General features: G+C 38.6%; 1 protein-coding gene across 4 annotated transcripts; it reads right to left on the bottom strand.

The window, feature by feature from the left end:
• Positions 1–9,189: 9,189 nt before the first annotated feature.
• On the bottom strand, positions 9,190–13,782 carry LOC109794462 (putative methyltransferase PMT3). 4 transcript variants are annotated; one of them, XM_083059604.1, is made up of 9 exons: positions 13,591–13,782; positions 13,011–13,465; positions 12,722–12,909; positions 12,444–12,608; positions 12,145–12,327; positions 11,441–12,035; positions 11,093–11,205; positions 10,405–10,625; positions 9,190–9,843 (listed from the first exon to the last, which is right to left on the bottom strand). In XM_083059604.1, exons 2-9 carry the CDS (start codon positions 13,018–13,020, stop codon positions 9,516–9,518), a joined length of 1,803 nt encoding a protein of 600 aa, XP_082915730.1. In that variant the 5' UTR covers positions 13,021–13,465; positions 13,591–13,782; the 3' UTR covers positions 9,190–9,515. The 4 variants fall into 4 exon arrangements, with proteins under 4 accessions (XP_082915730.1, XP_029125404.1, XP_082915731.1 ...); XM_029269571.2 differs by having other exon boundaries at positions 13,032–13,082; positions 13,591–13,781; XM_083059605.1 differs by lacking the exon at positions 13,011–13,465 and having other exon boundaries at positions 13,591–13,781.
• Positions 13,783–15,323: the final 1,541 nt, after the last annotated feature.

Consider the following 15,323-nt stretch of genomic DNA (forward strand, 5'->3'; position numbering starts at 1 on the left):
TCGTTGTCTAGGTATATCTCCCAAACCATTCTCATGGAGACTACTTGGGTCCATACAAGGCCTTTTTTAATCTACATACTTTATTTTCTTCATTTGAAGCTCCAAATCCTAGGGGAATTTTTATGCAAATTTCTTCTTCTAAATCTTCATGTCGAAAGGCATTTTTTACATCAAACTATTGTAAGTCCTAACCAAAATGAGTTATAAGAGAAAGTATAACCCATATTGTATTCATCTTTGCAATCGATATAAAGGTCTCCTCATAATCTATCCCAGAGTCTGTCTGTACTCCTTTGCTACCAATCTTACCTTGTATATGTCTACTGTCCCATCAACTTTATGCTTCCTTATGGATATCATTCTACACCCTACAATTTTCTTGTCTTTGGGTTTGTGTATAATATCCCATGTCGAGTTCTTTTTTAATGCCTTCATTTCTTCTTTTATGGCTAGAATCCAATGCTCTTCTATCATAGCCTCCTTGACTAAAGTTGGGATATCTATTGAATCAATGGCAACAATGAAACTTTGATGTTGAGTAGACAAATGATCAATACAAACATACTGTAAAATAGGATCTTTAACACAAGATCTTTTTCATTTCCTCAAAGCAATAGGAATATCATCATTAACATTTACTTCCTCAAAATTACCATCAAGATCTCTCACCTCCGAGTCAGACGATTCCTCTTATTCTAGGACTAAGGTGGGTTTTTCTTCCTTTGATATTTTATGTCAAAGAATTTATCTTCCTCATCTTCTTTATTTTGGACATCCTATAGAGACAAAAATGGTAATAACTTTAACAAAGACTCGTATTCAAATCCTAAAATTTTTTCCCTTGAAATTAAGGACAGACAAAGAAGGACTCATTTTCATGGAAAGTTACATCATAGAAATAAAGAATTTACAACTCTAAGGATGATAACATTTGTACCCCCATTTTATTTAACAGATAACCAACAAACACATTTGATTGCTCTCAGATCTAATTTACCTCGATGAGAATAATGTGAATGGGCAAAAGCAACATAGCCAAAAACATGACAAGGTAAACTTGACATCAAATGAGAAGAAGGAACCAATGACTGTAGCAATTTAATAGGGCTAGCACCATTAAGGACTCAAGCGGGTAACCTATTTATAAGATAGGTGGAGGTTAGGACAATTTCTCCCAAAAAGTGTAGGGAATAGACATTTGAAGAGTAAGGTTCTGACAACTTCTAGGAGATGACAATTTTTCCTTTCTGCAACCTCGTTTTGTTGGGGGGTATTAATACAAGAAAGTTTATGAACAATACTATTATCAATGATAAATTTAAATAAATCATGATTCACATGCTCAATACTAAATTTAGATAAATCAAATTCATTTTATGGACTTGCCAAACTAATTTTTAACAAGATGGGTGAAATTGACAAATATTTGACCAATCTTAGATTTATTTTTCATAAGGTATGTCCATGTTACCCATGTATACTCATCAATAATCATCACAAACCATTTAGCACCTGAGATAGATTTCACAATAGATCCCCACACATAAGAGTATATTAAATCAAAAGGGAAAGAACTCTTATTACCACTAATTGGAAAAGAGAAACGATGGTGTTTATACAGTTGACAAACACCACAATTTAATGATTCAACAAGAACTTTTGTGAACAAATATGGAAACAAAGATTTAATAAGACTAAACGGAAGATGTCTGTGTCTCTTATGTTGAAGCCATATTTGAGAAGTGACCCAAATATCAGTCTTCGTATGGTCTCTTGAGGTTGATTCCATGTTTTAGTCATCATTTCCTTTTTGCTCTAAGAAGTATAACTCACCTTGTTCTTTAACAATTAAAATCATCTTCCTCGTGGTCAGGTCCTAAAAGGAACAATGAGAGTAAAAAAATGTTGCTAAACAATTCAAGTCTATAGTGAGCTTTTATATAGAAATAAGACTGTTAGCTAATTTTAGGACATGTAAGATATTATGTAAGAAAATAGAGGGGTCAAGTTGAATGATGTCAAAGCCAATAATGGGCACATTATCTCCATTAGCAACCATAATGAATTGTTTGACATTTGTTTTGGAATATGATGCAAAGAGTGAAGTAAAAGGGGTCATGTGATATGTTGCTCCAGAATCAAGAATCCAAATTCGCTACGAAACAAAGCCAAAAGTATTGAAAGAACTCTTACCCTTCATGATATACATGAGCTAAAAGGCTTACTCATAGATTCAATCATCACTCTTAGACAATCAATCTCTTCCTTGCATGCTTTAATATCCTATTTCGACTAAGATTAGTTTGATGGATTTGTCTCCTCATGTTCTGAAGTTATATGCTTGATCCATTTTTGTATAGCTCCTTTGTTTCCGATGCGTTCAAGAACTTTGTCTCTTCCATGAAGCTTGAAGCATGTCTCTTTAGAATGTCCTAGCCTTTTACAATATTGACATTATTCATGACTCCTTTTTGTGAAAAGCTTTCCTCTAAAAGTTGACTCTTTGTAGAATTGTATATTGGATTTAGATCATCTAGAAATTTGAAAATTCTCCCTCTCTTTATAATCTCTACATGGGTTGTGGCATTAGCCTTACACATCTTCAAGCTTTGATATTGGTCCAACTCAATCCACAATCCATTAAGGATCCCTTGGTACTTTGAGACCGACAGAGTTCCTTATGTTGTAATAAAAAATTTGTTTTGAATGTCATAACAAGTAGCAAAATCATTCTTTAAAGAGATTGATTTACATAGATCATTCCACATATCCTTTGCATTAAGGTAAAACATGTAGTTCCGACTGATCTACGAAACCATAGAATATCCCATCCAAGTCATGATAAGAGAGTCTTCATTATCCCACACTTGAAATTGAGTCATCCAAAGCTAGACTCCTTCCCTTGATATGGCTTAATTTTGATTGAACTTTAAGAATTCTTCGAATTTATTAAGTCCACTGGAGATAGTTTTGACCATCAAGTCTATATGATCCCAGCACATTGGATAAGTCATTAGGTCCTAGGGGTTTTTTTCCATTGGCCATGGATGAACAAAGTAAAATAAACTATAAGAAAGACAAAGAACTCAAATCTGCGTTAAATAGGAAGGATCTGGATAACACCACCCCTTGGATGATCATATATGAATGGTGTAGTGTCTGGGAATATTTCCTGCTATGCGACTCATGGCTTTGTATTCATCAATAATGGATACTCCTTTTTCACTTGTACCGGAAGGACCCTCTCGGCCACGTGGATCGGCACGTCATGTCCTATCAGATATTGACGCGGCTCAAGCGTCACCTCGGCCCGACCACGTGGATCGGCCACGTGGACCGACACGTAACACGACGCAGCCTAGATACAACTTCGGCTCGACAAGGAGTTCAAAGTTGTACTCCACCCCTATCGGCTCGGCCTGAAGCCGAGAGAAAACGTTTCGGTCGTTTTGTATCGGCTCGGCCAAAAGTCAACATTGAGTAACTAGAATAACGATCATGATTAACAAGGGACAAAGCACAATTAAGGCATAACCTGCCGATTAACATCGTATTACCTAATTTGGTAAATGTCAGAGTAGGCCCACCACGCTCAGGCCCATGTCAGGTGTTATAAATAGGTCGCTTGTAGCGAGGTATGTCACTGTTCATTTTATTACCCTAGAAAATCGTGCATATCCTGACTTGAGCGTTGGAGTGCCTTTTGCAGGTACCTCCCTCCTCCTCCGAAGAGTGCATTAGAAGATCTCGTTCGGCCCTTCCCCACAGAAGATTGAGTGTACCCTCTAACAACCAATGTCCAGAAGTTTGTTTGGAAAAGTCTGGTTACCTGTTTCGGCATCCCGTATGCCATCGTTTCGGACAATGGCCTCCAATTCACTGACAAGAAGTTCAATACCTTCCTTGAAAATCTTGGTATTCGGCATCGATTCACATCCGTCGAGCATCCCCAGTCAAACGGGCAGGCCGAAGCAGCAAACAAAGTCATACTGACTGAGCTCAAAAAGCGTCTTGGTGCGGCGAAAGGTGCATGGGCCGAAGAGTTACCGAAAGTCCTTTGGGCGTATCGATGTACACCACAATCAACAACAAAGGAGACACCCTTTCGCCTGACATACGGCGCAGACGCCATGATCTCGGTTGAAGTAGGAGAACCATCATTCCGACGAAAGCACTTCCATGAGGAGTCTAACAATGTTTCGCTCCTAGCCGAGCTTGATGTCCTCGATGAAACACGAGAAAAAGCACAGATTGTGGTCGAGGCATGCAAACAACGCATGACCCGACGTTTCAATTCAAACATTAAGCCGAGAACATTTCACGAAGGCGATCTTGTATGGAGAGCAACCGGGTCGGCCAGACGCAACTCTTCAGAATGAAAGCTCTCAGCCAATTGGGATGGCCCTTTCCGGATACGGCATGCCCTCAACAATGGAGCGTACAAGTTAGAAGAACTGTCCGGCAAGGTCGTTCCTCGGACATGGAATTCTACTCATTTGAAGACATATTACAGTTGAATCAACCTCATGTATTTACATTTCAACTATGTGTAATGATGCACTTTTTTCCTTGAACCAGTCTTTTCTCCTCTTAAAAAAATCGTGAAAAGAGGTTTTGGCCGGCAAGGTTTTTAATGAGGCATCCAATCAATAACAAGACAATTCAATTATCTTTGACTTGCTTTACATTTTTGCAATAAATTTCTTACAAGTCTTCCCTCACGAGATGTCTCTCGGCCAAGGATGTGGCTTACGTTAAAATTTCTTACAAGTCTTCCCTCCCGAGACGTCTCTCGGCCAAGGATGTGGCTTACGTTAAAATTCTTGCAAGTCTTCCCTCCCGAGACGTCTCTCGGCCAAGGATGTGGCTTACGTTAAATTTCTTGCAAGTCTTCCCTCCCGAGATGTCTCTCGGCTAAGGATGTGGCTTACGTTAAAATTTCTTACAAGTCTTCCCTCCCGAGATGTCTCTCGGCCAAGGATGTGGCTTACGTTAAAATTTCTTACAAGTCTTCCCTCCCGAGACGTCTCTCGGCCAAGGATGTGGCTTACGTTAAAATTCTTGCAAGTCTTCCCTCCCGAGACGTCTCTCGGCCAAGGATGTGGCTTACGTTAAAATTCTTGCAAGTCTTCCCTCCCGAGATGTCTCTCGGCTAAGGATGTGGCTTACGTTAAAATTTCTTACAAGTCTTCCCTCCCGAGACGTCTCTCGGCCAAGGATGTGGCTTACGTTAAAATTTCTTGCAAGTCTTCCCTTTCGAGATATCTCTCGGCTAAGGATGCGGCTTTAATTATTTAACAAATTTGTCCCTCTCGAGACGTCTCTCGGTCAAAGGAGGTGACTCGACAATTGGTTATATTAATGATTAGTTTAAAACACAATACATGGTGGAAAACAAAGTAGACAGCATTGAAAAGCAAAAGGGCTCTAACGGCCCCGAATAACAGAATTAAAAAGGGCTCAAATGGCCCGAAGTCCGAATTAAAAAGGGTACTACCGACCCCAGCATACAAAGTTCATTAAAACAGCCCTAAGCCTGCGCCTCGGGCTCCCTTTCAGTCACCGGTTCCTCCTCGGCCACTTCTTCCTGCACACGGCCATCGCTAAGAGGTTCGGCCGCGGGGCGAACAGGAACTTCAGTATCCGGCTGCTCGTTCGGCGGAATCTGAGTCAGATTGACATATTTTCCCCGATGGAAATCCATTGTCATGTCAAATTGAAAGTCTGACGGAAGATTTCTGAAATATCGAGCTTGCCGAGCCGCTTGGGAGAAGCCGGCTTCATGCTGAGAGAAAACCTTGTTTCTGGCCCTCTCCCTGTACGCGCCGAACTCTCTCTTCTCGGTCTCCAGCTCCTTCAACAGCGTGGCCGACTTCTCAGCCTCGACCTTCAACCGATGCTCTAACTGTTGAACCTTCAGAGTAAGATTGTCATTTTGGCGGCTCCTTCGGTCCAGCTCGGCCTCACATTTTTTCCCGTGACCTTGCGCCTCCGATAAAGCTGCCAAGGTCTCCTGCACGGATTTTTCAGATTCGGCCAGCTGTCGGCGCAGTGCGTCAGCCTCGGCGTTCAGCTGCATCATGATACTCTGAGCCAAGGCCAGAGACCGAGCCTGCAACTCGCAGAAAAAGGTCCACTTATGGGACGCTGTCATTTGTCCCAGAATCGACTGTCCCATTTCCGAAGTCAAATCTTGACTCAGGTAATCTTGAGCACTGGCGTTCGAGGCCAAGAAGCTCGGACTCACAAGCCCTTGGGGAGCCACCAATACAGGCAACCTTTGTTGTTTCCGCCTGCGTGCCTCGGCCTCAGCCTCGGCTTTTCTCTTGGCAGCCTTCGCCCTCTGAGCGTCCTGGTTGCTCTTCAGTTGCGACTGTGACCGAGTCGTCTCGCGAGCCGGAGTCTGATTGTCTCCTTGAGGAGCCAGCGCTGTTACAGTTCGGCCTTGGATCAAAGCGCGAATATCCAAATCATCAGCGTAGTTCGCCATGATACCTGCACAAACACTAGTCAAAATCAATGCTAACGCAGGAATTCAAACGAAAGACAGATGCTATACCAATTAAATCGTCCAGAGGTTGTGTAGATTTATGTAGCCGAACAAGATCTCGGCACGGCAGCGGCCGCGGTAACTTCTCTAGCATGGCCAAGTTATCTTTCTCCTCAGCGAACATCTTGGACCTCGAAACAACGTCGTATTTCCTCGGCGCCCGAGTCCAGTACAGAGGAAAAAGCGCTTCTCCCGCGTCATTAAAAAAGTACTTCTTGCCGTGGCGCGGCCGAATCATCACCTTGAAAAACCCAACTTTAAATCCCTTGTAAGAAGCTGTGAAGGGTTGAAGCAAACAATGTTCTGTCCGGACCAACGACAGCCATTTTGCCTTCTTTGTTGGCCGAGAACAATAAAAGTATAAGAACAGGTGAGGTGTTGGCTCCATGCCAAGTGCCAGGCACAGCTGCCGAAACCCTTGCATCGCGGCCCAGCTGTTCGGATGCAATAACGTTGGCGCGACGTTGAGAAGACGAAGCACACCCATAAAAAATTTATCAAAAGGAAGGGTCACCCCTAAATCTCGGAATAGATAGTCATATACGAAAAAGAAGTCATATTCACATTCCCCTCGGCCAAGAAACACGAAATCCGATTCCCACGACTCGTCGTTCCGGCACGGCTTAAAGAAAAAGCCAGATGGAACTTCATCATCCGGAAGAGTAACAAAGTTTTCCGAATCGAACAGTAATGTAATCGACTCCCTATCGGTGTATCGAGAAAAGACACTACCAATTTCCCCATGCACCCACCTATAGCCGGGAACTTCTATAGGACCAAACCGCCGAGTGGATGAACCGGCTCGGCGAGTATCCGGTGACCTGCAACCATCTCAAGAGACGATGCTTCCTCCACACTTCGGGACTGCTCAGGCTCCTCAATAATCTCTACACTAGCCGATTTTTGCGTGGCCGAGTCCGAAGCCCCTTGCTGGGCCGATTCATGTGAACCCGAGTCGGTAGAATCAGCTCGCTCTTGATAAGACTCGTGCGAACCCGCGTCGACAGAACTAGCACTATTACCCCCAGTAGAGCCAGCTTCTGAAACCCTATCCTCTACATCTATATTAAAGCCAGCCATTAAAACGTACCTTAGACGGTCGCCTCGAACGATAGCAAGCACTCGAACAACCTTTACGTCGGCTCAGAGCAATCACTCTTTACAGTCAAGTAAGCGCGTTAGGGCTTGGTCCCCACCACTTCTATTTATAGTGTTCTCAAAAGCACAAACGGTAACTGCTAAATCCCCAGGAACCGTTAGATTAATTTGATCCAACGAACCACAACTTGCAACCTTCGAAATCCTAATCATTATTACCCAACGGTTACCAACCCAACGGTTATAACCTTTCACATTCCCACGATTTATACTTAACGGTTAAGACCTTTCACGTTCCTCAAGGTACATTAATACTCAGCAGTCATGCGCGTCCACGTCACATCAAATGCCACAACTGAAAAGACAAATCTACCCTTTGCGTCATTACATTCCTTAAGGCTGGGGGGCTTGTGTACCGGAAGGACCCTCTCGGCCACGTGGATCGGCACGTCATGTCCTATCAAATATTGATGCGGCTCAAGCGTCACCTCGGCCCGACCACGTGGATCGGCCACGTGGACCGACACGTAACACGACGCAGCCTAGATACCACTTCGGCTCGACAAGGAGTTCAAAGCTGTACTCCACCCCTATCGGCTTGGCCTGAAGCCGAGAGAAAACGTTTCGGTCGTTTTGTATCGGCTCGGCCAAAAGTCAACATTGAGTAACTAGAATAACGATCATGGTTAACAAGGGACAAAGCACAATTAAGGCATAACCTGCCGATTAACATCGTATTACCTAATTTGGTAAATGTCAGAGTAGGCCCACCACGCTCAGGCCCATGTCAGGTGTTATAAATAGGTCGCTTGTAGCGAGGTATGTCACTGTTCATTTTATTACCCTAGAAAATCGTGCATATCCTGACTTGAGCGTTGGAGTGTCTTTTGCAGGTACCTCCCTCCTCCTCCGAAGAGTGCATTAGAAGATCTCGTTCGGCCCTTCCCCACAGAAGATTGAGTGTACCCTCTAACAAGTACATGACTCATTGTTGACTATAATAACATCGACATCATTGACAACAATAACTCCAAAGGCAATGGAGAAGGTTCTGATTTTAAGATAGCAGAAATAAAACTCCCAAGATTGAGAGCTTTGATATTAAGTAGCAAAAGAAGATTTTATTAATTTGTTTCACCCTAATTACATTCTTCTCTTACCCTATTATAGAGATATATTTATCCCTAAAATAGATAATTACAAAAATAAAGGAAATAATGAAAGATTGTAAAATAATATCAAATCTATTAATATATTCTTATTTACAACAAATAGTTTGGGCGCTCCTGTTCATGCAAAGCGTTATTCTCAAGTGATTATAGCTTATCTCATTTGAACCAAGTTATGGCAGGTCTCAAAACCAGTTAAATGTATCAATAGTAAAAGCACATCAAAGTAAAAGCAATTTTTATTCTTTTTGTTATTATTATTTTTTTGGTCTTGTCTTTTGTGGGGTTGGGAGATGTGGGAAGTGGCGCAGAATCGTGTATACTTGAAATAAGACAAATTAGAAAAATTTCATCGGCAGTCTCCCAAAGCAGTAGCAAAATGAAAAATAAATAAATAAATAAAACTTCAGTATCCTGTAATATGTTCAAATTAATTTAAAAAACAAAACATTTCCTCAAATTCATCTAATTATCTTAACCACAATAACAGGGTAACTGTGTCCAAAATTAAATAAATTCAACTAAGATGATTTATGATTTGGGATGATCTTCCACTGTCACTTCTACCTATAGTGTAGAGAATATGATGAATAACATGTAAAAGAGCACCGACAGCAACTGATAAGAGCTATAAGATCAATGTTCCACAACGGTGTATGCTGAGATTTTATACTTGCAAGTGAATATAAAGAATGTCATTATTCTGAGACCCGGATGCTCTCACTTGTCAGCCAAATCTTTTTCTGAATTATCAACACTGTATTATCATCATCATTGCCTCGATCTGAATCTTGGTCTACATTAGATATGGCCACTTGAACCCAGTGCAGTGCTGGCAAGAACTTCTTTATAGACAACACCACTGATCGCTTATCATGGACAATGATGAAGCCTTTTGGCCTCAGGATTCTGTCCATCTCAATCAATAAATCCTCTGGACTGCATTCTCTCTCAATGATATCAGAAAATATAGTCCACGCATGGAGCAAGTCATAAGTTCGTGGGTAGGTTGAAAATGCTTCACACCTGTCACATTGATGCCAAAACAAGGTCACAAGAAGGTAATAATGTGACAATGAAAAGGATGTGGCTTAATTATAACATTAGTGCTTTCAATGAGGTTATCTTGCATTTTAGAGAGAATAACATCAAAGGGTCTGTTTGGGTAAATTTTTCTATAAGTACTTATAGAATGAAAAAATAGGAAAGAAAAATGAAATATGCTTTCTCTATAAGCTAAAATTAGTTTATACATAAACTAATTTGTTGAAACTCTCATATAGCTTTTCAAAAAATTACAAATAAAATTATGTATAAACTAGTCTTAACTTTATGAAGAAGTTTATTTCATTTTTCCTTTATATCTTTTTCCTTCCACGAGTATTTTTAGAGAAGTTTATCCAAACAGACTTAAAGTTTTATCTCACTAGGTGACACCAGTTACATGGATCACCATGAATCCATTCAGCTTAGTTAAAGACAGAAGTTTTAGAGTATTAACTATTAAACAAACTGAAGAAACAAGTTAAATAGGCATTGCTGTTAATATAACCTACAGAAGGTCTTTCCTTTTGTAAAGAGCCGTACCAGTTATGAACTGTTCCTAATAGCCCTCTGTCATAGATGATCTTGAGAGTGTTGGGTCCATTTTCTGGCACCACATTCATAACCCAAACATCTTTGTCCTTCAAAGCAGCTGCAAATGAACCCAAATTTGCCTTCATGTCCATCACATTCCGAATTGTGTCGGGCTTAATTTTATTCCCTAGCATGTTCCAGTAATTAGCAACTTCTTTTTGCCAATATTCCTGCACAAAATTAGTTGTCACATACCAGGTAATCAGACATCTGACTATGAAGATATCATGCTTTAGATTCTAATTTCAAGAATAGTGATTTCTTTCGAGCTTATTTTGCACCCAATTTCATCTCCAGGATGATGAGGGAAATCACAATAATAAGAATTATTCATATGGTGTCACATTTAGATTTTCTTCCTTTGGACACTTGGACAGCAATAGAGGCTCTTAGTTCATATCAAATATAAATAAGCAAGAAATATGATCTCAGTTATCTTTGTTTATATATACCTTCAGTTGGCTAAGGTGGAGTTTCCACTTTCTAGCAGGTCCTTTCCCCACCCCATCCTGTATTTTCTCTCATTTTTCTTCTCTTTTTACTGTTATGGAAAGGTATGTTGCTACTTCTTTCATATGTTTATAAGAATTTATTATTGAAGACATTAAAAGTGTAAACAGGATATATTTTAAATTACCATGTCTGTTTCAAACATTGCAGTAGAATAGTTAAAGTCAGCAAGACGAGGAGGTGGAGTAGTCAATCGAGCTGGCCAAGGAGCCAAACCACTTCCTTTTATCCTGTGCATCTCTGTATAGACCAACAAAATATATGGTTATTGACTTTACAACTTCTAATAGAAGAGTCATGAAATAATACCAGGAATTGCCAATGGAACAGAACAAAATCATGCCACTATAATATATGTAAAAATGCAGTGGTGCATTATATTAAAGGCCTAGGACACATTCTTATTATCCATTTATCTCATGGTCTTGAGGTTAAAAAAAAATAAAACAGACTAAATGGGGAATATATCACTCACGATCAGAGTAACGTGTGATGCAAGCTTGCATTTTAACTTTCCAAACAGCATCAGGATCATCATCGGGGCTGCAAAGCGGAGGCTGAGTATCAGGCTCTCTTTTAAGGTAACAGTCATTTGTAAGAGGCTTGACCCATATGACAGTCTGGTTCTTTTTAGCAGCTATTTTCCAACACATCCGTTCTACAAGAGCATTCATTTCTCTCCATATTCTGCGATCCTCTTCATCCTGAGCATAAGCTTCAGGAGATGAGTAGGCAAAGTAGCCTCCTGGCCTGAGTATCCTATCTAGCTCAAGAAGAAGTATGCCATCTCTTTGAAGCCAATCAATTCTACAACGAGAACAATGAGCAAGTTCAAAAGATCTACTAGGGTAAGGGAGTCTTAGTGTCCCCAAGACACCAAGATATGCTGGAATTCCTCTTTCTAAAGCAAACTGTATTTGGTTTTCATGAACATCATTTGGTGCTAGTGACATTGCTATTACATTAGAAGAAAGAAGATATCCTCCAAAGCTTGCGACACCACAGCCAACATCAAAAACATTGCGAAGTCTCCCTCCATTGTTTATATTATTGTCTGGAAAGTTGAGCATCTGTAATATCAATCATAAATATATAGTTATGGCTTTTTCAAGTTATGTAAGAGTTTTATTTTTTCGGTTATTATCTTAGTGCCAACCCAAATAAGAGTAACTAGCTTACATTGGCAACTGATGCAATATATTTGTCAGCACCGTAGTGAAAGTGGGTTCCTCCACCAGGAAAAACTATCTTTTCACCTTTTACAACCATCCATCTCTGGTCAGATTTCTCAGTTGCAAGATGGGTATGAGGTATATTTGCCCTCCATACCTGATCTCTGCTTTTGGGCCACTTGATTGGAATCTATTATCATCAAGAACAGCATAAGACACTCAAAGCTGTAAGCACAGAAAATTTTCAAATTTATTTAACTTTCGTAGTTCCATCTAAAAGGAAATGCCTGAAGAAAAGAGAGACACCTTGTACCCTGGAGGAGGGGGAATCAAACAATTGTAACGCCTCTCGGGCATTGGGCAGTGTCGCTCATAGTGCTCCATCAAAGTCAGATCAAGCTTCAATCTTGTCTGGTATATGAAATTTCTGTCTAGACATGGAATTAGCTCCGAGTGACGATCATCACAGACCTTAACAAATTGAATACACAAGAGTGAAATACATTGAATGCTCCATACTAGACCCTAATATTCAAGGAATTTGAAAGGGTAAATGTAAAAGTGTTGAGACTAAGATAACCCACTGGAATGGTCTTCGGTATAGCACTCTCATCTCCAAATTGTAAAGATTTGCTACCATGCTCAATAGAAGATGAACCACTTTCCCTAGAATTCAGATAAAATAAAGCACCAACAATCACTAAAACTAACACAGTTGCGACCAACCGCTTTCTCGGTTTCCCATCTGCTCTTCCTCTGGCCATTCTCGTCACTGCAAAAGAATCACATTCCACCATGGTTTCAACTTCAACTGGCAGACCAAGAGTAGATAATATACATGGCAAAACAACTATTCAATTTGAATCAAATTACCATATCCCATAACTTTCTCACCTCACAACGATTCAAGGGTACCAACTCAATGACCCGTGTTCCACAAATCACCTAGTTGACGCAGCTCAGAACCACGAAAAAATAAATGCACACAAAGTTCAAATTCAAACCAATGAAACAGCACCCACTGGCACCATAAAAACTGAAAATTTGACCAAAATAGACATACCCAAAAGAAAACATCACTATTGCACTGAATTACACTCCCTCAGAAAGAAAACATCACTATTGGATCAAAGTACACATACTCCAAACTCAATTTTTTAAATTCTAGGCAGAATTTTAAATCAAACATAAAAAACAGCAACAAATTAGAGCCCCAATAATGATAACAAGGGGCTAATACGCACAAACAGTAGATATGCACATGCATATGAATCACCGACATGACAGTTGGCAACTCTCACTGACCCATTTCATGAAAAGAGTAGAGTCTGGGGTGGCAGATGCAGAGTGAGAAAAAAGTTAGCATTTTGCGGCAATTCAGAAAATGGGCATGGATCTCATCTGAGTGAGGAGGGAAAACAAAACGAAACACACAAAAGTAACGATTTTGTACCTCAGACTCCGCCCATCTTCACTTCAGACTCAAGGTTGCGTCAAAGTGGGGTATTGCATTTCTAACATTAACAAACAAACAAGGCTATATCTTATTGTCGTTAATGTTTTTTTATTATGAAAAACTTTTTCTTTTTAATTATTATTTTCTTAAGTGATACTCAATGACACATTCGAGAGATGGCGAGAGTGAAAGAGATCCAATCCCAAGCCTTTGCCTGTGCAGATGTTTACGCCTTTACCGTGTTATTTATTACTTTAATTTAACACATTATATTATTGTTCATTGTTCCATAAAGAGAATGGGAGTGGTGAAGCTACTCAAAAATAAAAATAAAAATAAAAATGGGAGTAGTGAAGGATGAACATGCAAAGGATGAGTTTATCCCAATTTTTTTTTTTTTTTTTGGGTTTATTTGACGGAAGAGTTTATCCCTAGTTAAATTAGTGTAATCTATATTATTTGTGTTTTTTAATTTAGTTAAAAAATATGTAATTAACCTTTATAATTTGAAAATTCTCTTTAAAACATGACAAAGTGTTTTGTGATATTTGAACAACAATGTGTATGATTATAAGAAGTTTAGTTTAATAGATTTTACATTTAAATTTTGTATTTTATATAAGATATGATAGCTTATGAATACAAAATCATTTTTACATCATCAAAATGAGAAAATAAAAAAAAGGAAATTTTTTTTGACAAGTCATATAATATAAAATAGTAAAGGTTGCTTATAATTTTATTATTAGAATAAAAATCTAGTAAATTATTTAAATGTGATGAGGTAATGTGAGACTTAATAAAGTAAATTAAGATACATAATTAAACAACTTTTATTATAATTTTTTTAGATTTCAAATTCCAATATCTCCTTTTATATGTAAATATAAATATGTATTTTTCTCTCTCTTAATTATAAGAAATATAAGTGAACTTTAAAATGTATTAATTACTAAATTCTTCTTATATTATTTATTTATGGTGAATTTCAACACTTATTAAACTCTTGTACAAAGAGATGTATTTATTATCCATTAACAATACATGTTACACTATACTCATTGATAAAAAAAAATATTCTTTAGATTAGATATAGTGTCATTATATGTATAATTACTACTTAAATTAGATGTAAATGTATTCATGAATTGATAAGATATTTTCACTTTGGTCCATGTAAGAAAAATATTTTTAAAAAAGAATCTTAAATTATCATTTTATCTTTCATGTAGTCTAAAAAAATGTTTATTAGTTAACTTCATTGTAATTACTTATGTAATATATTAAGTGCCAACTTCATTACTTCACTAGTCTTTTAACATAATTGTTATGTCATGGAATCAAAGGAAAAGTAAAAAAGCTTATTTTCTCTTCACATTTTTTTTCATTGTTTCTTCACATATAAGAGGCGCATATAAATTATCTACAAACACTTTCTTTTATAGTTTTTGTCGCAATTAGATATTTTGCACCTATACAATCTTTGTACTTCACCAAGAAAGTTCCTAGATGATAAGAGATATTAGGCTATGGTCATTTAGTGAATAACTATCCTTGATATTGGACTCACATGTTGCTTATATGAGCTAGCTAATGTGAGCTAGAAAGTAATTGAAACACCGTCCTTAAGCTATAATGTTGGCTTAAAAGGGTTAACCATTAAATCAATTAATAGATTATAATCAAATCATACATAACATCAAAGTTAATAAAATTATATTTTCAATATT

This window comes from Cajanus cajan, chromosome 7 (assembly GCF_000230855.2).
Source record: "Cajanus cajan strain Asha chromosome 7, NIPB_CcT2T_4, whole genome shotgun sequence".
In the NCBI taxonomy this organism is placed as follows: domain Eukaryota; kingdom Viridiplantae; phylum Streptophyta; class Magnoliopsida; order Fabales; family Fabaceae; genus Cajanus; species Cajanus cajan.

Excerpts from the sequence above, each read along its gene's own strand:
- LOC109794462 (XM_083059604.1), bottom strand. Across the intron at positions 12,328-12,443 it reads CCCCTCCTCCAGGGTACAAG|ATTCCAATCAAGTGGCCCAA; the intron begins GTGTCTCTCTTT and ends TGATGATAATAG. Across the intron at positions 11,206-11,440 it reads CATCACACGTTACTCTGATC|AGATGCACAGGATAAAAGGA; the intron begins GTGAGTGATATA and ends TGGTCTATACAG.